The sequence below is a fragment of the Drosophila tropicalis genome, unplaced genomic scaffold (genome assembly GCF_018151085.1).
Source record: "Drosophila tropicalis isolate 14030-0801.00 unplaced genomic scaffold, ASM1815108v1 contig_443, whole genome shotgun sequence".
Taxonomy (NCBI): Eukaryota; Metazoa; Arthropoda; class Insecta; order Diptera; family Drosophilidae; genus Drosophila; species Drosophila tropicalis.
Window position 1 is genome coordinate 6,386,640 of NW_027172907.1, and position 26,722 is coordinate 6,413,361.

Consider the following 26,722-nt stretch of genomic DNA (forward strand, 5'->3'; position numbering starts at 1 on the left):
CTTGAATAAAGACTTCAAAATCATACCAAAAGGTAGGCCTCCCTTCCCACCACACACTACATACTGCACACACACACACACACACATACCAAATCGAGGCAGTCAGTCAAGCGGGTTTATGCCTCGATTGCTTGCAACATTTGCCAGAGTTAAGAGCATTACATGGCTGCACATTTTGCCAACGGGATGCAATGCCGGCAACAATAACAACAACAACAACAACAACATCTCATCTCGTCTCGTCTCGTCTCGTGCATGTGCAACACTTATAGCAACAAAATTAAAGGCAAATCGTAACCAATCACAAAGATTACCCCCATACATTCCCTCCCACACTCACACACCAAAGTTGGAGGCGCCCCCGCTTTGGCAATCTAGGGAAATGTGGGATATATACACACATCTGTATATATAGAAAAGGAGAGAGAGAGAGAGAGAGTGAGAGAGAGGGCGATGGGTAACCCAAAGGCGCCTGTTGCATTGGTATTTTAAACACTGCCAAGGCGCATAATCAAAACGCTTAAATTATAATAACTTTATTAAGTCTCGACTCTCTGACTATGTTGTTGTCTATGTGAACATAGACACAGGCATATCCCTCCTCTCTTTTCTGACAGTGGCGTCGTAGATATTCCCAAGGGTTTTCACTTCACTTTAGTTAGACTTTTCTATTCCCTTTTTAGGTCAGGGACTTGCAACAGCTAAAAGTCATAATTAGAAACCTTTTTAGCTAAGTAAATCTGAAATCGAGTTTCAAGCAATTCACCCAACTTGAGTCTAATCAAAGAAGCTTATTTTAAGGATTTTTCCTTGCGAGCAACAAAATTTGACTCATTGTGTTGAAATAGTTTAAACATTTGTTACAACTATTTTTTGTTGTTTTGGCCCCCTATGACTATGTCCATGGTTGGTTGTTCTTTTATTCGGTCCTGGGTCTAGGCCTGTGAACAGGTGTAGTGGAAAATGAAAGCAACAACAACAGCAACAACAACAACAATGGTAAACAGGTAAAAATTGTGAACAAAAACCCAAGCAATTGTCTGTTGATGGTTGCCGTTTTTTGTCTTCCCCTTGCTTTTTTTTCGAGTGGATTTTACTTTGTACACACTCGAAGCTTTTGGTGTATCTAGTTGATGTTGTTGTTGCTGCTGCTGCTGCTGCCTGCTGTTTATGATTGTTTTTTCATTTTCTCAAGTGATGAGTAGGATATCTGTCTGCTATGGCAACTACAACAACTCAACCAACCAGCCGACCGACCGGCAGACCGTCCAACCAAACCAAGCAACAACTCCAACAACGCCAACAACCGGCAACAACAATTCAAGCAACAAGCTATTTGCGACTCACGACTTTTCATGCAATTTTGAATTTAAAATTCTTCACACACTCTTTTCATTATGTGTTGTTGTTGTTGCTGTTGTTGGATTTTATTCCCTGAGCCTTCAGTCGGCTTGGCCCGCCATCGAAGTTGGGCCACAAAATAAGATGCTACTCTTGTGGCCATCTTTGAAGTGGTTGGTTTGCCTTGTAATGGGTGTGTGCGAGTGTATATGAATGTGTGTGTGTGTGTGTGTGTGTGAGCTGAAGAGACGCCTCACGCGCCATTCAAGCCACTTACAGTGGTTATAGAGTCTAACGATGGCTCAATACCAAAAACATGTCCCACAGTAAAACATTTTGTTATCACACCGTTTAAAGCCAAAAGTGGCATAGCTTTGCCATTACCCATTACCAAAATCTAAAGGAGTAACAAATTTTAAGGACAACTCTAAGACTAAATCTTAGCTAGTTCTCAGTAAACCGTCTCAGAGTCACAATGAAACGCAACTAAAAGCTGAAAAAATATTCAGAAGAGGAAGTCAACGGAACTTGTTCAGATTTTAAAACTCAAGTCTGAGTAAAATAATACAACCCACTTATCTATAGTTTGCTGAAACCATAGAATATGAATATATGATAGTTAATCCTTTCAGGACCACGGGCAACATTTTGTGGACACTTTGTGGAAACCCATTTTAATTCGTTCCTTAAAAACTTAAAAGACAATGAACTAACTAATCTGTTGATTGTGCAAAGATTTCTCTAACTTTCCATTCCATTTTGCACCTTCCAGATTAGGTATACTTTAAGTATGACAACACTACGAGTTATCTTTAAGTAAAGGTGGCAACTCTGGAAGTAATCCTTACCCACAGTCAGAAGGTTTCCCCGGTGTCTTATCCTAGTATGAACTCAAAGATCAAGTTATTTAAAACTTCAAATATGTAGTTTAAAAACTTTAATCTTAAATATGAATGTTAGGTTTATCGCTTAATTTGGTGGAGTTGATAAACATATTTAAGTCATTTCTCAACTACTGTACTCCATGCGTACCTATACACACACACACACACTCGCACACATATTTCTGTCATTCTGAGAGATTTTTTTTTGTGTTGGTGTTGGCCAAAAAACATGACGATGACGATGACTGGCCGCTTGCCCAACTCTGATAGCTCACTGTGACTACGTCGATGTCTTGGTCTTGGTCTTGGTATACTGGGTAGTGCCGTTTGCCACTTGGTGGTCCAATTCAACGAATTGACTATAATCAGTCTAGTGCCAAGTACATTTCAAGTGTCTACTCCATGCACTTCTCTTCTATGCATGCTGTGTGTGTGTGTTTGTGTGAAAAAGGAGGAGGTGCAGCCGGTCGGCAAGTTCCAAGTAGTTTGCTCTCATATGCAAATGGGCTCCCTGAACCACTTCACTCACTCACTCACTCGCCCGCTCACTCATTCCACTTCACTCCACTGGCTGGCTCCACTCGAATACACGTCTTAAGAGTGCCGTGCGTCGGCGCACAAAATTAATTTATTACAATGCAACAAATTACATTACTCATTAATATATTTAAGCCAAGTTTACGCATACATAGACGATGGTGTGGTGTCCGACAGTGCTGTGGAACGAGCTGTAGCAGGTTCCTTGGGCTCTGGGCGTCGTTCCCAATAAATCTGTAATTTGTAATTAATGTGAAAAATTGCCCAGCCAGACATCAAACAAGACTAAATTGTTATTCCAGTTGACCAACAGCAAAAACCTGCCCCTAAACTGAGCTTATGTGTCGCACTCGTTCTCATTTTCATCCATTTTCGGTCCACACACACACACCACCACCAACACACACTTGTGGGTCAAAGCCATAACTCTTCCACAAGTTCGGCAGTTCGACGTGTGTCGGTATGTTTCATAAATATAAATTAAGTCACCTGACTAACGCAACATGCGTGTGCTTAAGTCTCCGCGAAACCAGAGAACCAAACAAACTAACAAAAAGTAAATGTTGGTCAAGTCACCAAATTACAAAAAAAAACAAAAAACACATGTAATGAATGCACTTAACGACCTCCAAAAGAGGTGGCGGGTGGGTCAACATTTACAACTTTCAGAAAAGCGGTCATAGAAGAAAATTTATAGCTTCAACTGAAAAGCATTTCTTCCTTGGAATGTTCCATACAAGACGAGGCAAGAGAAAAGCTCTTTTAACTGATCCATATTCTAGTATATATACTGATCTTTGATATCGTTAAATGTTTCTTTGATGTAACTCCTCTTCAAAGTTTTCTTTATAAAACAACCTTTTGAAGTCTACAACTTTGGAAACAGTGAAACGAAACAGATCTTTTAAGAAGTTGAATCTTTTAGTTATGATTCCCAACTGGTTCATGGCATTGCAACTCTGATGTTCTGATGATGATCCAATAGAAGTTCTCCATTTTGCATTAAATCTTTCTCATGAGACAAACATTCAATAAATCTCAAATACATTTTCAGTGATTCTAGTTGTAGATTTTCAAAAAGTTTTGAAATTTATATTGTAAAGTTTTGTGTTTTATTCCCCTCTCTCGGGGGGAGAGTAACACAATTTATCCATTAAGCAAATTTATGATGTTGTAAAACATTTGCTTCCGCCGACACAAAAATGGAGAGGAGGCGGATTCTGAAATGTCTGCCTTCGATATGATTGATAATATTACGGAAAGTTCAATAACTTTTTTGATATCCAAAGAAATCAAAATGACCGCAATTCGCAATATTTGTCCCCCAACCCCTTCCAAATAAAATTCTCTAACCATATCCATCTATCTCTGTCTAACAATTCGCTGCGGTCAAAAGTTAGTTCAATTGCTACCCCGGATCGTTTCAGTCAATGGATTCAAAACAATTTTCAATACCCTACAAAGTAAGGGACAAAGAAAAGGTTATACTAGTTACGTCAAAAGCCTATACATATATATATTTTTGATCTGTGGATTGTAGAAAGAATTTGTAAAGCTAAATTGTAAGTTTAGTTGATGAAAATTTTGAACCGTCTCTTTCACTTCCTCCCCCTTTTGGGTAGTGGGTATCTTTTGGGTCGTCGCCATGGCTTTAGATTATGGAATTTGCTTCACTTTTTTTTTTTTTTTTTTTTTTGTGTGGTTGCCCAAAAGGTAAAGAAACGCAGCTTGAGTGAGTGATTCAATGGAGCAAAACGTGAGTTAAGAGACGTGATACAACAACAACAACAAAGAAATCGCCGTTTATACGCCTGATGAGCGAAACTGAGCGAACGAAACGATCGAACGATCAGACGGGTCGGATCGGCCAGTTTTTGACCAAAACGATATAACATTTTTGTGTGATATTTTTTGGTTTTGGTTTATTTCTTTGACGGTTTCTGTCTGTTGTTTAGCTTTTCTCAACGAATCAATCACAATGATTATGATAAATGATTTCGGTTATTCACTACATTCATTGTTTGATAGTTGAATAAATTTTTTGTTTCCCCCTTGATTTTTTTTTCGCTCTCTTGCATTCTCTCTCTTTCTATCTATCTATCTATCTGTATGTCTTTCTTTTTTTTGATTTCGCATTATTACACTGGATAATAGACGATCAGCGGAGTGGGAGTCTGGTCTGTAATTGCTATTTGTGGGGGAGGAGGAGGAGTTTGCTTATAAATCACAATGGAAATGTATAATTTCTGTTGGACGATCATCTACCTCTTTTTGATTAGCACATTTGTCTGGCAAAAAAGTGAAACTCTTTTGTTCCCTCCCCCCATTTTCGTAACGCTGACCCATTGAACTTTATGCGTTCAATTGTCTCCCTCTCTCTCGCTCTGTCTCTTTTTCTTTGTACTTGCCATTTCACGATAGTCTCTCTTTGTCATATCTCATAACTATCTTGTTTTCTTACCTTTTATCTATTCGCTGTAATCTTGTTAGAAGGAAACTTCATTAGTGTCAGCTTCCTTTGGACATTTGATTAATGTTTTTTTTTTTTGGCCCGATACTTCAGGGGGACGACCACCAGGCAAGTGAGACAAACTTGATTTGCCACCAAGCAAAAGGCAAGTCAAAGCCAAGCCAAGCCAACTAACTGAACCACTGACTATGTTTGCATAGTGGGGCCACGCCCATTTCATAATTAAATGACAATTTAAAGTCTTTATATAAAGTGATATTGATGGCAGATGGAAATTAGGTTGCTTATTCAGAGAAGGCAAATTAAAAGTTGCCAGGATCCATCAAAATCAAAAGGGGTGAAATTTTTAAAGTTTGCTTATTAACAGTTTCGACGATTTCCCAATTAAATATTCAATTGATATTCATATTTAATTAACATATAACGTAATATTTGTTTTGGGCAGGACAACTTTCGAAAATGTTTCGAACTGGCTTTTGAAGTTGTTCGGCCAGCCAAACGTAATGTCATAATATTTGCCAAGATTTTAACCAGTTTGTTTTTCATTTTCTTGCAGATACTTTTTTTTTTTTTTTGGTTTTGTTGGTTTCCAGAGGACGGCAATTGATGTGGCAGCTAAGTAGCGATTTGGGGCAAAGGAGCTAATCGATAGAATTCGAGAATCCTTTGAAAATGTTTCCACGTCTGCCCGCTGTGAGCGGTGGGTCGGCAGACATTTATCAGGATGATGATGCCAGTACCACAATGCGTTCAGTATTCCCAAATTCACGACTCGATTCGCTGGCCACACATCATCAGAGTGGCGGGGATCCTTATAATAATCATCATCATCAGCAACATCATCAGGGCAGTTCGGGTGAGTCAGAGATGCCAGGACAAATGCCACCGCCGCCTTCACCGCCGCAAATGCCAGCGCTGCCCGACTATAATCCCCTGCAGGATGATGATAATTGGTGGGCCAATGCCATTGAGGTGGACACATTCGATTCACCATTGGCTTTCGATGCCAGCGAGAATGGCCTGTGGAATGGACATTTTGTACCGCCGCCGCCACGTCCGCCCTTTTTGGATGAAAGCGTCGCCGCTGATGGCCTGACCACCTGTGATCTATGCACGTGGGCATGGCAAAGGAATGCCTACTCTTTGGATGGTTCATCGATAGGTGAGTTTCCTTACTTGCCCTCTCTCTCTCTCTCTCTCTCTGTCTCTCTTGCATGTATTCTTTGTTTTTTTCAATTAAAAAAAACTTTACAAAAACCCAAATCCACTCCTTCATCGGATGCTTCTCCTGCTGCTGGTGGTGCTGCTCAAGCTGCTCCTTCTTCATTGTTGGCAAGACAATAATCTTTGTGGCTCGGTACATCGGATCGATCGCTGATATCAATTTATCAAACTGATGTTGGGGCGTGCGTGGCTCTCGATTGCTTTTCGGCAGAGAGCACCCCCTCTACCCCCCATTCTCCGACAACTCAAGCACCATCTCTTGGCTTTAAGCTTCAGCTCCTCCTACCACTTGCATTTGCAAATTTAATTTTTAACCATAACTCTTTGTGGCAGCCTCTTTGCGCCCCAAAGATCTACCATATCCGCAGCAGATCCCGATCATCGCCAGTCATTTGTCTCTGCGCAACGATGATGCCATGAAAATAAAGAAAAATGAGGCTCACTTCGCTAAGAAAATCCCCAGAAAATATATAAAGCAGTGGGCGTTGTCTCTCTCTCTCTCTCTCTCCCTCTGGTGGGGCTGGTGGTGCTGGCGGCTAGTGCTAGATAGCTATCGAAACATTACCAAAGGATTGCCCACTGGCTTTTTGCTGTTTTAATTTATTTTGTGTTAAAAAAAAGAGACTACAAACAATAGCTACTATTTAGAAGTTTTTAAAGTTTAATGACAAAATCATAATAGACGTAGATTAACTTAAACTATAATCAATGCCTGATCTTTGAAGAAAAAGTGTAAAGGATCGAATTTAGTTCCAAGTCCTTGGATTTCATAAAACTAAAAAGACAAAAGCCCCTTAAAAGAGAGAGAGAGAGCCACCAGAAGGAGAAATCTTTAATGAAGATTTGTTTATTTGTATTAGAAAATCAGTAGAAAAATTCACAATCTCAAACAATTTTAATAACTTTGAGAACTATGTTAAATATTCATCATTTTTTTAGTCTATTGATATTTTATATGGCTTAAACAAAATCAGCAACGTTGGAAAATCTATTAAACAAATTGCCACAACCTCAAATCATTTGTTCACTCAATTCAATTAGCTTTCTCATTTTAATGGCTACCTTAAAATAAAAGAAGAAAAGAAAACGAAAACGAAAAGAAACCAACTCTAGGCAATCTTAAACCGACCTCCTGAATCTTATTGTCAGTTAAAACTGCCGCTTAAAACTACTGACCCAGTGCCAGTGCCAGTGCCATTGAAGAGACGTTAAGCAAACCATGGAGCTTGCCTCCATTAACCAAAAACTCCTGCCATTCATTGTGTCGAGGTGAAATTAAATTAAAATGTAGGTGAAATCTAAACTTGGAAAATGGCAAATGGAATAACTGGCATTAAAAGACAAGAGTCGTGCTCATGCTCACCATCACCAATGACACCAACAGTCACACACACACACACATACACACAGATACAGGTGGACTTGGTAACGATTCAATGGTCAATTCAATGATGCCGACTAACTGGCTTCTACTATCCTCCTCCTCCTCATCCTCCTCCACGGTATCAAGTAGAAGAAAGACATAAAACCAAAGGTAGATAGTTTGGTTTGGCAGAAGTTCCCTTCTTGGTTTACTTGGTCAAAGATCATAAAACCTTTTTTTATGAACTGACAACGACATTGATGACAATCCACTAAACAAAAACAAACAAAAACACTCCATAGAAGAAACTATAGTAAAACTAACCATCGAATCGTTCCCCATTTCCCAAGGCGTCTCTGTTTACTCTAACACCTAATGTTTAACTAATTTCAACTAGGCAGATATACATACATACACACTGTGCACCTTCTATATAATATACTTTTACGACTCGGATACCATCGAAATGTGACTGTTTACCTAACTGGCCTACCTGGTCAGGGGCCCCCAAAGCGTTCGGTAATGAAGGTACCCCATGTCTTAGGTTTCGCTTCATAATTATTTTATGAGTCAAGCCAACAAGCAAACAACATTGGACACATAGTCGTTGTCGTTGTCGTTCTACTGTTTAAATTTTGATTAAAAACCCGATGTGTCTCATAGATAAATGTCAGTGTAACTGTTTGCTGTTGACTCTTTCCGCCATGCACCATGATGATGATGATGATGATGTTGATGATGGGATCGTGCCCCAAACTAGTTACATTTTGCATTTGCATAGGCACACACACACACACATTAAAAGGGTACTTACACACACACTTAGATATGGATCAAGGGGAACACTAAAATACGTTTCTCATTTTAACGTTCTTTTATTTTCTTTCTTTCTTCTCTTTTTTTTTTACGATATTTATTTAATTTGGCCTTTATTATGGCGTATGTGTGTGTGTGTGTGTAAAGAAATTATTGTTATGTGTATAAATATACTGTTAAAAAAGATCTCTTTAAGATAAAAACAGAGATGAAACTACATCAAACATTGTTGAAAAGATAGTAAGTTTATTTCGATACTCAACCTGCTGAAGCAAAATATTTTCCAGAGATGTCAAAGAAATGTTAAATATTATAGTTAAAATCCATAAACAATTTCGAAACTTAACGTCAAAGTTATAAAATATTAGTTACGGAAAACGAAAAGAGATTTATTTATGCTTCTCTTTACTCCTTTCTATTTTGCTAGGATATTGATAACATTTCGGTTGGGTTATTGGACAAATTTCGTTTTCATATCCTTTTTGCAACGTCTAAGTTTTTCTTTGTGTATATTTTTCCCCATCCAAATTTCTTTATGATTTTCAAACAAGTTCTTTTCAGAAGGCGAAGTGTTTCTTGTAGTTTCCCTAAGGAATCATGCTTCTTATATGGCATCTAGATGGTCACATAACTTTCCTACTTTTGTCTTACCTTCTTTCATTCTAAATTTCTGGCGACAAATTAATTTCATTGATCTGTTAATTTAGCTTGGCCCTGATCCTTGACCTCGATCCAAAAAAGATTAAAACTGCTGTTTCATTTGAATATCAAGGAGAACTTGTAAATCTTAGAAATTTGTAAACCAAAACAGAAAAAGTTGACTGTTCAATTGTTTGACTAAGTTAAAATTGTAAACTTCTCTGCTAATTTGAGTCTTAAAGTCTGTCGAATAAGCAACATAAAAGAAGCTTAAACAGGACTTCTGCAAAATAGGACTTCATACAAATAGGTTATACTTATACAGAACAAAGTTGGAGCTGGTTTACTAGGTTCTCTAGATTCTCTTTTCTTATATTCAACTAATCAAATGGAAAATTATTCGTTATCCACAATCGTTTCCATTATCCCTGACGGAACTACCTTTTAGTATTGCTTCATCGGGGGGAAACTCCACCTACGTCGGGGCTCGAACTCGAGCACAAAAGAATTGTAGTTTTAGTAGGTCTCCATTGAGCCACCGACTAGGTAACCATCCAAATGAGTAGTAGATAGTTTGTCTAACAACTTTCTTCCTTCAACGATCCTCCGATCCTATAAATATATGTAGTTTCTTCCTTTGACCCATGCATCATGGAATCTATAGCTTTCATTTGGCCATATAGAATTTAATGGCCATAAAGTAAGTGACTTTAGCCCACTCAGAAGCTTTCTTTTCTGGCAGCTCGACTAATCCAAAATAATCATAAAATATTTATCTAAATTGTTTTGGCTTTATCATATGTGATGTATGTAAGCCTACTTATAGATACAATAGCTTGCCTTTCCACTTTTCCACATTTTCACTGAGTCATGGCAAATGTCTGCTGTTGTTTTTTTTGTTTTTTTTTTTACAACCCCTTTCCAAAGCTATTAAAAATAACAACAAAATATATATAAAAAAGCTAAAATATAAGTAGAAGAGACAAAACATCTTTGAGCACATTTTGTGCTATATAAATTATCAGCTAGCTGTAAAGAGAACGAGATTTTCCATTTGGTCGATCTTGTGGGTAGCATAAAATCGAATGGAGGCGTGTCCACGCAATGTATTAAAAATGTATTTCTTTTTTTTTTTTTTTTCTTAAACGGCAATCCAGAAATAACAGCAGACGGGCTTTTTTTTTCCTTATTTTGTTTGAGGCTCATAAATTAAACATAAACTTTTTGGAATCATAAAAATTTTATATAAATATATTTTTGTGTGGAGCTGTCCTGCCCTGCAGGGTATCACTTAGTCAGCATTGCGAAATGGCTTTGCATTGTTTTCATCTTCATTATTGAAAATTTCTGTGTTTGCGCTTCATTAAATTGAAAACGACTGAGAGAAGAGGAGATTTGTTTATTTTCTTTTATACTCAATTGGGTTTTCTTTTACACAAAAAGTTTCTGCCTAATTGCCTTAGTTCGCGACATTCAAAATTAGGGGCGTGGCACACAAGATTCATACATATATTTGCTGAGAAAAGTTTTTGTGTTTTTCTTTGCTGTCGAAAACTAATTAAAATTCAACTTGAGCAAAAAGTTTTTGGCCTAAGCAATAAATATTGTAAAATATATGCACAATAGGGCACACGCCCACCCTTAACCTCCCGCCTACACCCGCAAACGAAATATAAAATCTTCTTGATTTCTTGAGAAAATGGCAAAGCATTTTCTTTCACTTTCCCATTTGTCATTTGAGTGCGAAAATTTTGAAAGAGAGGCAGGAGAAGAAAACTGGCATTGATATTTGGTTACTTATTTGCAAAACTTTTCAAATATTTGTCATGACGGTGAATGGTGGGAGATTTTTTAAAGACTAATTACCGGCTTAAGATTAAGTCAGTCTTCAAATTCAAACTGTGACACTTTAATGGCAAAGCCAACTCTAAAATGTTAAACAAATGGCTAGACACTTAAGCAAAATCTGAAATAATGAGAATCTAGTTGCTGGTATAGTTAATTTTCCTCATTTTAAGAATTGTCGAAATCCAAGTGAAATTGTAGCGAAATTGGGCAGAAATTGTAGCGAAATCGGGGAGAAATTGTTTAGAGCTCTTCAAATATAGAACGAATCTTAATCCAAACCCAAGCGAAGTAAATTTCTGGGAATATCATCGAAATGGTAAGAAAATTTTAGCGAAATCTTCAAAATCATTAGTGAAATTCCATAAAAATTACGAAGGAATCGTTGTAAAACAATATCCTATCCAATTGTTTCGTTTCCTATAATTTATAGTCTTAACTTCGACGGTAACTTTCGAAATATTTATGATATTTAAATGAAAGTTTCTCTTTAAATTCTTTCGTTCTGTTGATATTGAATTTAATTTAATTTCACCTTTCAATTTTCCCCGATTATTCCCCTACTCTTTCATTTGTTAAAGAATATGATCAACAGCGCGCTAACAACAAACACCTGAATATTATGCCTACATAAACAATATGTGGAAAATGAGAGGGAGAGGGAGAAAGAGAAAGAGACAGAGACAGACAGAGAGTCAAAGTAAAAGAAGCATTTATCATGGGGCATTAAAACTCGAAACAGGAACTCACTTGGCCTACCTGTTCTCCGTCTCAATGGGGTGCCCTCATCAGTGGAATTAGACGGGGGCCATAAAATGAAAGAGAGAAAAAGAGAAAAAGGACAAAAGGTGAAATGTTTGGACCAAGAAACGAGTGTGATAAACCTAATGAGCCTGGCATTTTGTCTCTTTGCTCTGCTAATCAACATTTATACCCTGTAGAACTTTTGTTCTAAGTCCGTCTTGATCAGTTGTTGGTTACAAAATTTGCTCAAAATTTCAGAAATACTTGCGAATTATTTGTGAAAAGTAAAAGTAATACAGAAACAGGCAGACTGGGTATCTTCAAGTCGTTTCTTTATTTGAATCTAAAGAATTCCTAACCATAGATAACAATCAATAGAAGCAACAGAACAGAAAGAAAGGGCAACATTATACAATAGTCAGCCGTGTGGCATATAAAACTGTTGTCACTTCATCAGCCAAGACTAGTCTAGGGCTGACATTTAAAATTCAATACCAAAAGAAAAGAAAATTTCAATTCTATCTAAAAGGTTTTCCATACAGTTTTTCCTATTCCCCCTGAAAATGATATCAGATTCAATTAAGACATTTCAACATTAAATGGGGCCGCTTCAGTTCGAGGTGACTCGATGAAATATCGAAGAAATATTTATAAGTCGAGTGGACAACAAAAATTTCCAACTAAATAATTACATAAATGTTTAGTAGATAATTTGTTGGCATTGTTATGCAAATGCAGATTAACACGAAAGCTAAAAGAAGTTCTTCTTGTGTTTTTCTCTCTCTCTCTCTCTCTCTCGTTAATTGAGACATTTTGCCGCTTTTTATTTGGTTTTTTTTCGAATTCAAATCGGTTTCGATTGTATGTAAATCTTCAAACCGTAGCGAAAACTATTTCAATATGCAAAGAACTTTTGCATATTAAATGAGCTTACTATTCATAATTTTTTGTTTTGTTTTTGTTTTTAAATACCCTAAACATTTGAGTAGAGTATATGCATTTTCGCTCATTTCAAATCAAAAATGAATACTTTTAAAATGAAAAAATTTGAATTTAGTTAAATTTCTTTAGCCTAAGTGTAAGAGAAGTCTATTTTAGAGTATGAGAACTTCCTTATGACCAAACCACTTTAGGTTCTTGTTATCTTGGTCGGTAGAGTAGAGTAGAGTCAAGTTCGCGTTCTTTTTTTTTTGTTGTTTTTTGACAAATGACTTGGGTTTCTCTCCATCACCCACTCTCTGGTGGATAATTTTAATTTGCTTGAATTCTCTACAGTTCTCTTTGTTCTCTTTGATCCCTTATCGGAGTCGGTTTAATGCCTAATTTATGTGGCATTCTTTCGAAAGTTGGTTGACTTAATTTATATCGGCCCTCTAGCCGCAATTCTTATTTATATATCATAATGATATTTTTTTTTTTTTTTTTGTTTGTAACCTAATTGTTTTTGGCAATTAATCAATGTTTATGTGGGAGCAAAAGAAAAGTTTGTCTTACACATGCCATAAACAAATAAATAATAATTTACGTTGACATTACATTACATTAATTCAATGCAATGTCTAGGCCAGAAAATCTACATACATATGTATGTATGTATGTATATGTATTTGATTTGTTTTCCCCTACTTCTTGTTTCATAGAAATCACCTAAATTGAATTGAATTGTGTGCTCCTTTCTCACTCTGTCTCTATGTCTCTGTCTCTGTCTTTTTGCATAATTGAATTTATTCTCAGTTGTGACAGTCAACAGATTTTGGCTTTTTACTTGACTTTGCTATGGCTGCCAATGGGCATCAAGCCAAATAAATCTGGAAGCCAAGAAAACAGAATCTTGCATATTGCGGAGAAGTGCACAAAGCACCAAAGAGGGCATAAAAAATCAATGTATAGTTTAAGAAGAAAAGGCATGGACCTTGCATTATCCTTTAACAATAAAAAATATACAAATTTCTGTTATAGTTAAATGTTTAAATCGATATTTTCTTTCAATTCTGACTTGTATTCTTCATTGCTCTCTTCTGTTTCCTTATTCCTCATAAGATATATTGATATTTAATAGTCTATTGGTCTGTTCATCAAGGATTATTATGGCCATCAACTCGGCCATTGGCTAACAGAGGGTATCAAAATAAGGAAGGAGTAATCAAGTTTGGAAGAAAAAAAAAAAAAAAAAAAACTTGGCAGACAGTTTTTTGGCATTCATTTTGGGGGAAAATTGAAAAAGTTTTTTTTTTCCTATATAGAATTTGGTTTAATTCTCAACCGATTTAGATTCAAATATTTGCAGCTTTTGCTTCAATGTATTCTATAAAACACTTTTTCCTCTAACTAACAACAATTTATTAATATTTTATCAATAAAAAGAGAAAAGTTTTGAAAATTACAAAAATTACATATAGTTTATGTAAAAATTTAAATAAACAACCTTCGAATCAAGGCAACAAACAACTACAAATCTTAACAGATTTGTAAAATTTATAGCTATAATGCTGTAAGATTGGATATTTCCTCCATTCTCTCCTCTCACCTGCCTGACTTTTGGGTCGCGGGCTAAAAAGAGCCCAGACCAGACAAGACATTTTCTCCCTCTAGTTTTTTGTTCTCCAAGCATAAAAACCATTTAACCATGCCAGAAGAAGAAGACGAAGTAGCTAAGCCATTTCTCACCCACAAAATGCTAACAAAAATTTAATGCTGACTGATGTTCATAATTATCCGCGCATGGCTTTTCAATTAAGCGAAATTTATGTGCATTTTTTGAATGCTCACGGCTCATTAGTAAATTAGATTTCATACATATACAAAATGTAGAAGTGAAACTAAAAATATACACATACATACGTATCTACTATGTAATGGCAACACTTTGTAGTGCATTATATGGGGGGAGGTCCCTCAACAGATCGTCGGCAAGGGTGTGAGTAGTTGATTTGGCAGGCCATCAAAAGAATTTGTCGCCTCAATGCAAAATTTCGTAAGATGATGCCGACGCTAATGAGCTTTGCTGTCGAGCAACATTTTGAGTGAGGAAAATAAATAAATAAAAAATTGATTTTTAAATATTTTTTTTTTTTTTTTTTTTTTTTTTGCAAAACAAATAGAGTTCTGCCACCTCTGCCACCCTTCAAACACCAACCAAATGCTGTGTTTATGTTTATGTTGGGCGTAAGAAAAACTGAGTCTACAATTTCCTTTGATGTGGCTGACTGAGACAATGTTTTCAGAGGTCTCTTTGATCTAGATGGTTATTCTATACCGCTAGAGGAGCCTCCACCAAAGACCCCAAAGACTTTAAGTAAATGAGGGTCTGAATTGGGGCTGGGTGAGGAGACTCTGCATAAATTATAATTAAAAAGTGAAACTATTTTAATCAGCATTTCAGCAATTCTATTAGCCCGCATCTTTACTGTCTGTGCGTGTGGTCCACATTATGAGTATGATTATTATTATTTTTCTCTCTGGCAGTTTTTGTTCTCCCCTTTTTCCCTTTTGGCTTAATTGATTACAAAAAAAAAAAAAAAAAAAACGAACAAAAGATGAACAGACGACGCCACAATAAAAATGCGAAATGTAAACAAAGTTAAAAATATTATTATTATGGAAACATCCCATCCCACACACAGATACTCACTAAAGAGGAATCCAGAAACATAATTTCCTTCAATCTCACGCATTTTACTTTTACCCTATATAAAGGATATACAAACAAAGTCATTCCCTAAAGGTAATTACAATGAAATTGACTCCCAAAAGTATGCTAATGGTCTTTGAATTGAGCACTTAAGATTTAAAATATCTTATTATCGAGAAAAATATCACAAATAAATCTTTTAAATATGCACAATTTTATATATTACACCTGTAATTTCCCATATTTCTTGAAATTGGAGAATTTGTCTCCCAAAGGTATGCTTTGTATTTTTAAGATGCTGCAACTTGACCACTTGAGAGATGAGTCTTAGTTAAGACTTGTTAAACGAAGGGTATGAAAACTGCGGCTTGATTATTGCACTTTGTTTTCTTCTTCTTCTTCTTCCTTTTTTTTTTTTTTTGCGCATAACCACAGATGATTATGAAAAATTCCATGAAAATAGCTAAAGAAGTTTTTGTTTCCCCTGTATTTTTGTGTGTGTTTTTGTTTTCTTCTGTTTACTGTTTATGGTCTTTGGGGGCCGAGAATAGAGTTAAACCAGAGAGAAGAAAACACACACACACACACACTCACACATACATACATACATAGTTACACCAACAAAAGAAGAAGCATTCCCCCATTTCCGCCTTATAATTTGAATATTTTCAAACAGACGCCTGACCCCATGATAATGTTGGTGGTAAGGAAAAGGCATAAAGATAAAGAAAATAAAACAATGCTGCGGTTATTTCCTTTTTTTGCATAAATTTTTCACATATAATCGAGAGATTAGTCATGAATTTATATTGTATATATACTATACGAATTGTGGCTAGGTGTTAACATAAAAATTTCCCTTAAATCTGCCATCACTTGGGGAGAGGGGAATCGGTTTTTTTTTTTTTTTTTTTTGAGGGGCCTCATCTGGACAACATTTTCAGCAATTTCCCTTACGGTTTTGTCGTTTGGTAATAACTCTTCGAATTGCGTTTATAGCACATAAATCTGTCAATAAATATATTTATGGTGATTTTTTTTTGTCGATTTTTATGCTCTATGAGAGAACCTGCTTAACTTCCATTCTCATAGAATCAGCAACTTAAATTTATTTATTTGAATTTATTTCGCCACAACAATAAAAGAGGGGGAAAAAAAAAAACACAAACGAACGAACCAAGTTAATGGGGGAAGTGGTTGGCCTAAAGGGGATGGGTAGCTTAGGCGAGGGGTATCCACACATAATAAGGAACAGCTGCCTTTTGTCATTGTTTGTTTGTTTGTTTGTTTGTTGTTATTGCCATAAAACATTCACAAAGTCAAATACAAGTCCTTTTTGTTGTTGGTGTTCTTGTTGTTGCTGCTGTTGTTTGGCCTTTCATTTTTATTGTGCTACAAATTGCTGTAAATATTTGCTGAATATTTATATAGAATTGTTACCCTTTATGCTCTTTTGTTGTTGTTGTTGTTGTTGCTGTCACTGGTCTCAATAATAAGCAGTCGTTTTATTTCAAATCACCTCAAACCGAAGTAAGTATACTCTACACACAAATTAGACAAATTTATTTTCTATCGATAGGTCTAGCAATCGATGATCAAGAAATATTATCGATCTATGCTGATCATCAATCGATGATTATACAAAATCATCTCTAGATCACACGATATGTTAAATATCGATAGCATTGACTATTCAATGATGAAGAACTTTGTGGTGAAAGAAAAGCATTAAGAAATCAGACCATTTGTTAACGATACATTTTGTATACCAAATCTGTATTAGCTTTCACCTGTTACCAACACTTTATAGATCCTGTTAGACTCTTCTAACCACAATGATTTGTAGGGTATGGAAATAGAAGTGGAAATCTGTTAGTATGTACGGCCGAGGTGGGGAGGAAAAAAACATAAATTATATAAAATATGTTGTTGAAATAATCAAGCGGTTAACTTAATTTGCCATAAAGGAACAACTCTTTGTTTGTGTATGTGTAAAGGCATCTAGGGATGGCCTGTTTGAAAAGGTTCTGTGAAAAGAAAAGAGTTTCATCGATGGGTTTTACAACGATGTATCGATTCCATTGATCCATGAAAACTTTCCATTTCTCTGATAACTATGACATTTATGGAACATATCAAGCAACTTAACCCATAAGAAAAACTTTAAAACGATTCCCTTCTCAAGAGACTCAGCTCTTAATTTGTGACTTAAATGGCGCTTAAATCGTTCAATGTACATATTTCAAAAGAAATCTAGGAAAATTTTGTATATAATTAAGAGATTTAACCACAATTCATATCAGTCACGCTCTCATCGCCAGGGCTCAGTGGGTCGGTGCTGCAAAACTCATAATTAAGACATTCATTCCGGGTTGGGTTCAACCTTTTTTTGGTTGGTTTCGTTATTTTTGGAACAAATTTTTCTCGTTAGAATTCTAAGAATTACCTTCGTTGGCACCCAGCAAGAAAAAAAAAAAAAAAAAAAACCCAAATGTGTCGTAGCAGCACAGAAAGGAAACCATTTTGTTAGGTTGTTTGGGTTAGCCGATTGGTTAATTCGGTTTGGCAACGTTTTTCCTTTAGCCTTTTGTCGAATTTTGCATGCCATTTGATTAATTGCCATGCAAATTATGGTGTAAATATAATAACATTTTATTCAGCTGTCAATTCTGCAGAACACAGAGGACTAGAGAGAACAGAAAACCAGAAAACAAAAGCCTAGACATGGGCACGACGATGATGACGATGACGATGACGATGTCGACGACAACGACAACGACATGCAAAAACTCAATTTGCTTTTTGGGATGGATGGAATGAAGCGAAGTGAATGGCATTCGCTGCAGAATGAGAAAGAGAGAGAGAGAGACCCATTGCTGGGGATCTGGACAGGCACGACTTTGGGCGCTGACTAATCTGCCCTGAAACACCTAGGCACAAAATTAAGACATTAGTCAAAAAACAAAAAAGGAAACATTCATATACTTTTTATGTTGTTGCTGTTGTTGTTGTTGATGCCGCTGCTAAATATGCTGCAGAGTTAATCCCTACAAAAACAAAAAAGAAACAAACTAGAGCCATAAGCTTTAGCCGCAGGTAGTTCCAGGGAAATGACCAAACAGAGAGTGGAGACCATTTGAGTGTTGCAAATTAGTTGACACGTCGAGCGAGCAAGCAAGTTCCCAGTTCCCTAGTTCCCCTCACCACCCCTCCCACCCAGTCATTCATTGAAGTCGGCATGAATAAAGTCATTTATCCTATATATATGAGACTGATGAAAAATGTTTGGCCCCCGCTTTCAGCTCCTCAATGCCCAATTCCGATTCCCCGTACACTTTTTTTTTTTTTTCTTCTTTCTCCCTCGCCACTTTGCCTCAATGTTCTCTCTGCTCTATAATTAGCCTAATAACGGCAGGCACCCAGAGACCCCTGTGGGACTTCTTTGCCCGTTCCCTCATATAGACCGATCTCTCGGTCTCCGTGTGTTCTTTACTATGTATAATGACTTCAATTTGCCCTGAAAGCGATTCCTGGAAATCAAATACAGCAAAACGGCAAAATGCCATGCCATCCTATAAACCAAAAAACTAAAAACTCCAACTCTAACTCATATATGTATGTATGAACATATATAGTATGTTGGCATATGTGGCCAACGGTCATTTGGCATTCGCTTTGTGTTATTATTTTCAACGTATTTGGGTTATCGGGGTGAGTAAGTGAGTAAGTGAGTGCTTCTCTCCTCTAACCTTTGAGTAATTTGCATTTTTAAAGGAACTAATGAACAGAGTTGGTGGCTATTCACTGATTCACATACACATACATACATTTATCAAATTGCTAGTGAAAAAGTAATTAAAAGTAATTGCACAAACAAAAAGAAAATACTAAAATTGACCATTTACACTATTGCGGCAGTTATCGAATGAGAATTCTAAAGAAATTCAAAATTTAATGGCATTTACTGCTTTTATTATTATTGACACGATTGAGTCTGATAAAAAAAATGGTTACCTCTATGGCTATATGAATTACATTTAGTAATTTCTTTTGAATATTTCGATTAATGCGACAAAAAAAGCTTTTCCGACTCCATAAAGGATATACATATATTCTTGATCAGGGTCAACAGCCAAATGGGTCCATCCTTCCGTCTGTCTGTCTGTCTGTCTGTATGAACACCTAGATCTCAAAGACTATTAAAGCTAGACTCACCAAATTTGGAATGTAGACTCTTGTAGTACCATAGGTGATAAAGTTTAGTTTCAAACTTTTGCCACGCCCACTATCGCTTTCATAATCTTCAAAAAACACAATTGCATGTCGCAATTTTTTGACTATGGAACCCAAATTCAGCAGACTATTAAAATCGGACTAGAAACATGGAAAATATACGAGCTTTACTAAGCGGATCATAAGGGCGGGAGTTAGCCGCAGGAGAGAGTGAGAGTGAGGGAGTTGGCATATGCTATGAGGCATGGTATACCGAGATCGAGGAGACGACTTACTAACTTTATTTTCTTATTGAAATAGTCTTAAATGGGCTCATTTCCCTTGCATATGACTCCCTTTTTCAAATCGATTCCTACTCCTCGCTTATTTTGGATCCCATTTTCAGTTTAAAAAAAGTAACTTTTGCGTCTTCTCTCAATAAGAATCACTGGTTTGATCTATACCAACTAGTTCTAACAGCTAGTTATGACTTAATTAAGGGGTAAAGTTGTTTAAAAGCTGCAACAATTTCCTTGCAGATGTTAAGGCTCAAAGTGAAAGTCTAGATAATTATTATATGCACCTGCCGTTTCTTAGTTAGTTAGTTTTGAAAGCAAACAACAAATTTACTAAACACCCTTCCGTAGGTAACAACGAAAATGAAGTCATTAGAAAACCTCACTAATGATGGTTACAGTAGCTCTATGTACTTGCTCTCTCACCTGCCAAATTGGTAACTCGAATAACATTGTTATATTGACCACAAATTAACAGTTGTAAAACAAAAGAGAACAGAAAAACAAAAAAAATTAAACCCAAAAACAAGAAAAAAGTGTGAGAGAGAAAAAAAATTGTTTAAAAATACTCAACATTGGCGCCGACGTTGTCTGCAGTGCGTAATTACGGTGCACATTACAATCACACACACACACACACACACAGTCAAACACACTATAGAGTCGCATTTGCACTTAATTGTGGCGCTTAATTAGACCAAAAAGGTGCACACACACACACAGAGAGGACCAGACAATGGCCCAAAGCGTTAAAAAGGGGCAGAGATAGAGACGGGCAAGCGAATTGGAGTGTTGAGTGACGAGAAACTCACATGCAATTCAATTCAAATGTATTTACATACATACATATGTATATATGTTGCCTCCCTTCAGCCCCCCACACACTCACACACACACTCATCAACCCGTGCTCTACGTCTGAATTTGACAACTCAATTTCACTTAATTGTTCGTAATTGTTGTTATTGTGCCAGAGACAATCTTCCCAAGGGGATGAATGAAATGCTATTATACATACATACATACATATACATATGCAAAATATGTACATACATATATACATACCCTACGATTCTAAATATAAAACTATAATTCTAACAAAATCATGAAAAAAGACTGCATAATCTCTCTAGAGCAGCTAGAACTAGTTGAGAATTACAACTGGATAAAGCGAAAACAGTAAGCAAATGTTCATCTCAATGGGGATTAGTATGGAAACAGAAATTTATGGATTTCTATAAAACTTTGCTTGATCTGAAAGGATTTTGAATTTCTTTAACACACACAAATTGCTCACTTCTCAATGAACTCCCCCCTCCCCCATTGCAAAAAGAGAGAGTAAATAAAACAAATTACAAAACAAGCAACAAAAATTAGCCAACTCTTAATTCGTTTTTCACCCTTTTTCACCCTTCATTGTATTTTTAATGTGAGTATTCGTCTCTTTCGTCCCGTTTTTAGTAATTTTTTTTTTTTTTGCAAGATTTTGTTGTTGTTGCTGTTGTTGTTTTTTGTAATTAAGTTGAACCCCACGAAAAATTTCACGAGAAATTCTTTGACGTTGGCAACTTCTGTTGAAAATTTTCGGCATATGTCGCATATTCGGGTACTCAATCCACATTTTGTATCTGTATCTTGTATCTTATGGCGCCGCCGCTGGGGGTCCTTCTGTCTGTCTGTCTCCCTCCCTCTCTGTCCCTCTTTTTCTTTATCGCGTTCTCTGTTTGCTTGCGCGCCTGCGCATTCAATTTTAATTTTTATTTCATTTTCAAAAAGTCTGCAAAAAAAAAAGTTAAATAAACGCACTTTTATGGCTTGTATTTTGCTGCTGCTTGTCGTTCATTTGATTATCGCCACTGTCGCCATGTAATTTATTATATTGGCTTTAACCTGGCCCTCCGCATTTTGCCTGCTTTTCCTCTCTCTTCTTATTTATTTTTATGGCTTTAACCTCTTGGGCAAGAAAAACGCGAGCCGCATTGCTGACATTATTTAATTTGTCATTTAATTCGCAAATTTTTAGGCAGGCAGCTTGCCGGTTTCTCGGTCAGGCCTTCCGTTAGCCGGGTGGGACAACTTTGACTTGTTTCTGTTTCTTTGGCCATATGCTGTTGCCAAAAGAAAGTTGTCATGTAATGAAATAACTTTGGCTAACTTTGACTTTCGGCCCACATATTTACAGACACAAGCAAACAAATATATACCATTCGACTTCCGCCCAATTAGTTGGGCTTCACTGAGCCCCTTTCAAAATTATTATATTCAAGATGATTCGTTTTCTTAATTTATAAAACATCTCAAAACTTTAAGGATAACAAAAACAAGAGAGTCAGGGAGTTGGCGATTTCTTCTTTTTGGTTTTAGAGGACTTCAAGCATTGCCCCTGATCTGAATCCCCATTAATTAACCTGTTCTTCATAATGTTCTTGTAGCCACAGGTAGCCAAAGGTGTTTTCTGAGCCTTTCTATTAGTGGCCGCTTATTACCAATTAGGGAAGTAGTAAACCAAAGCCGAAACGCTGCTTGGGAACCAAACATGATGGGCAGAAAGAAAGTATTACCCTCTAGAATGCAAATATTAGTTAAAAATTTGTTCATTGAACTTTATCAATACATTCTTAACTCAAGGCCAATTGCAAATCGCTTAAATCCAGCAAACTGCTGTCGGATGCTGTCTTTTCGATCTGAATATAACTTTAGGAAAAGTCTCTCGTAAATAGTAAGCGAAAGACAAGACAACCTGAACAAGTTTTCAGTTAGGGGCCACTGTAAAAGAAAGAGAAAGAGTGAGAGAGAGATAGAGGTACGGCCATCTCCCGTTTTGGGGGCCAAGCGGATCCCTTTTATTTATGCCAACAGGTGTGCCAAGACACACAGGGACTGACTCATTTAATTCAACTCAATTCAACTGAACTCACACTCGTTTCTTCATTCACTCACTCACTCACTCACTGACTGACTGACTGACTTTGGCTCTCTGATCTATTTAAGCCTAATTGGCAACTCATTAAAATAATTTCTGGACAATGGGCAAAACATAAAAAAGCAAAAAGAACTTCTTGTAATAGTCTCTCTCACTCTACTTCCATCTGCATGATTTTGTTGTTGTTCTTTTTTTTTGGCTTTGGCATAGAACATGGGTTTTTGGTTTTAAGTTTTCTTGGAACAAATATCTCTTGTGTGTGTTGCAGCTGTGCAAAAGTTCTTTTTTTTTTGTTTTGTTTTCCTTTAGCTGGAACTTGCCAAGGCAATGGCAGCAGCAGCAGCAGCAGCAGGAGGTTGAGTTCCCCAAGATACATCCATCAGATACCTACATATATAGGTATATATGTGTATGTATGTGTGTGTTTATATACTTGTATTACGGAGGAGTCAAACCCGCAGAATCTCCCCTGCTCTTCCTACGATTTTGATTCATTTGCTGCCTGTCAGCAATTGTAATAATCGATCTGTGTACGAAAATGATTGATGACTGTGGGCCCAAACTGCTGCTTGGTGAACTCATTCTGATATCGGCCATCAAATATAAAGCGACATAATTTCGATATTTTGCGACATTTATGCGAGCATTATCTCATAGCGTTTTCTATATGCAAATTTCGACACCAACATCTTAGCCTCCATATCTATCTCTAGCTCGAGCTCCAGCTCCTCTGTCTCCATTGCCATCGCCATCTCCAGTTTTGGCTCCCACCTGCTGCTGTAAATCATTAAAAAATTGGAGCTCTATATGTAGGTAATGTTGCCGCAGGCATTGCAGCTGAACATTTTATGGTTGCAACTGTGCGACAGTTTGGGTTTTTTTTTTTTTTTTTCTCTTTTTATTTTGTATTTTAATTGCCTCGCAAAAATGCCGAAAATGAACAGCACTAACAACATCCAGTGAGATACTTTCCAGCAGCTCGTTTTTTTTTCTGTTGTTATCTAACTACCTATCGACAGGGCGTGGCCGTTTGCCTGCTTTTCGTGTGCCCAACTGCTACCAAAACTTCACTACTACGACTCAATTAACAGTCCACACAATTAAATTAAATGGTCGCATTTGTTTTCAAATTGAGCAATTAAGAAATGATTTACTATAGCTACGTATTTTGTTGCCCATTTTTGGGCATGGCATTTGTTAGCCGTAGGAGGGTGTGGTGGGAGCTGAAAGCGACTAAAATTCAAATTGAATTCCATGTAATTAGTTTCAAAGCAAAAAGAAGTATCAAGTCAACAAATTCAATTACTGTCAACATATGAAAGCTTGTGACATAAATTGATGATGGATATCATTACTTTTACGACTTGAATCAATAAATCATTTTGGAATTTAAGCCATATAGTCAATATATCTGAGTCTTACTAGCAAATCGACAAGCGTTTTTTTTTTCTTATACCCTACATTCCTAGGGTGAAATGGTATATGAAAGCCGCCAACCTATACACATTTGTCTGTCCACCTAGATCTCGGAGACTCTTAATGCTGAAGCTTTCAAATTTAGTATGTGGCCTTATGTACTATGCACGCATATTAATTTAGTTTCATATTATTGCCACGCCCCCTTCTTCTCCCCCAATTGGTGTAATTGTGAATTTCTTTTCACAAATTAGGTAAACTATTTATTACCTCCCACAATTTATCATCTATGGCAATGAAATTTAAGAATATAAACCTAACAACATTTAGAATCGGACTTAAAATAGTTATGGCTAAAACATCGGACATAAAGGCTAAGTTGTGCGTTGACTACTAGCTAGTATGCCCTTCAAACATTCATTTCGTCTTTGAAATTTAAAATAATTGTTTCTTGGCGAAATGACTTACTAACAAACGAACAACCACAAGAATTACATGCAAAAAAAACCCAAAAATGTTGATTGGCTCCTTGATATGCCGTTTATTTTAGATCTACAACTTCTTTAAATATCGCAAAGACTGCGCTAAACTATTGAACAGCTGGAAACGAGGGCTATTTGCCCTAACATACTGACCACCACTGTATGGAAATCTCCATAGAAACATTTGGCGGAAATTTCTAATTCTAAAACAAAAAAAACATCGTGAGAAATTCGTTTCGAGTGCTCTTTCAAAAGATTTGAACGGAATAGATCGAATGGACAAATCAAATGGCAAACATTTTGGTTCAGGGAATAAATTTTTGTGTTGTTTTCCTTTTTGCATTTAGAACATTTTGTGTGTAGTTTTATATTTAATGACTTTTTTTTCTTCCTTCCACTTTGTTTGTTTCTTTCACTCCATTCATTCTCGTTAGTTCAATTAACAAGTTGAAGTTGAAGTGTGTTGTTGGGCATTTTTTTGTTCTTCTTTTGTTCTTGTTATTGTTGTTTAACACTTTCAGAGGCGCCGCTTATTAACGCGAGTTTCCTGTGCCATCCAGCCACGCCCACATCCTCAATTGAAACGAAAATTACTTTTCATTCAACTTACTCATTCTGTGTTTGTTATTAATTACACTGGACTAAATGAGTTCTCGGTGTTTTTTTTTTTTTTTTTTTTTTGGCCAATTGAATTATTACACCTAAGACAAAGAGAAAATGGCGTAAGAGAAGAAGAAGAGTAAGAAGATGCCTAATGGCGTTTGTTTTCTTCTCTCCTCTCTCTGTCTCTCCTTATTCTCTATAGCAGCAGCATAAATATTTAAGCAACTGACAATGAGATAACAAACGATGAGAAAAGGTGGCCAGAAGCCAAAAAGGAAAAAAAAATAACGCGCCAAAATGAGGTCAATTTGGTTTTTTTTTTTTATGTAATTCTCAGATCTAATATAAAAGCAGGAAGGATGAAGCAAAAACAAGGATGCCAACTGATGGCAGGGTGAGGTGGGGGGGGATGATAAAAAGGGAGTGAAGGGTAAATGTTAGCAGTCCATTCATCTAGACAGTTAATATATATGGCAAGTAAATTACTTTCATTTTCGCTTGTTATATTACGATAGAGTATAGAGAGCCATAGGCAAGCAATTCACGAATTTCTTATAAAGTTTGCGAGAAATCTGAAAATCATAGAAAAAAAGATTATGTATACTTTATATAGAAGGAAATTAAACTCAACAAAGTAAATCCAATGTAAAGATTTGTTTCATGAAATCGAGAACTATAGAAAGATAATGTTAAAATAATTGTGCCCAGATCCCAATCCAATCCCAATCCAAAATCAAGAGACAATAGGAAGGAATTGTGGAATTATGAAGGAATTATACGCCTTAAAGTATGCTAAACTTTTCGATTTTAACTTGAAACATTATTATTTTAGGTTAAATGACTTATTGCATACTTTTGGGAATAATTTCATAGCATTAGAGTTGGTTGAAAGGGTATCTAGAGTTCACCATGTTTATTGCATTAGTTTACACTTTTTCACTATCTCTCTGTGTCAGCTACTGCAATAATTTCGCTTCGGCTTTTATCAAAAGGATGTGGCGAGAGACTTTGTGCGGCATTGCGCGCTCTCTCTCTCTCTCTCTTTGTCTTTGTGTTTGTTTTCCTTTTCTTACGGGCAGAACTGAAATATTTATATGCGTGTTGATTTCTGTTTGCTGAATGGTAACCTTTTGCCATTGGGGCTCGAGTTTCGTACCCCTAGTCACTTTCAGATGCCCACTTGAAGATAAGGTCGCGCACACACATACAAAGAGAGAGAAAAAAAGGGTCAAAAAGACTTGAGGGAGACAGAGAGAGATAGAAAGAGTGAGAGATACCAATATGCCTCCCCTCTTT

The 26,722-nt window shown here is 36.5% G+C and overlaps 1 protein-coding gene across 1 annotated transcript in view; it reads left to right on the forward strand.

Annotated features, from left to right (window-relative positions):
• The first annotated feature begins 5,788 nt into the window (after window positions 1-5,788).
• Window positions 5,789-26,722, forward strand: part of LOC137574133 (uncharacterized) — a 32,777-nt gene continuing 11,843 nt past the window's right edge. Inside the window, exon 1 of the mRNA XM_068286266.1 lies at window positions 5,789-6,394. Within this exon, the coding sequence (XP_068142367.1) occupies window positions 5,905-6,394 (490 nt within the window). The 5' untranslated portion in view covers window positions 5,789-5,904. The remainder of the gene's footprint in view (window positions 6,395-26,722) is intronic.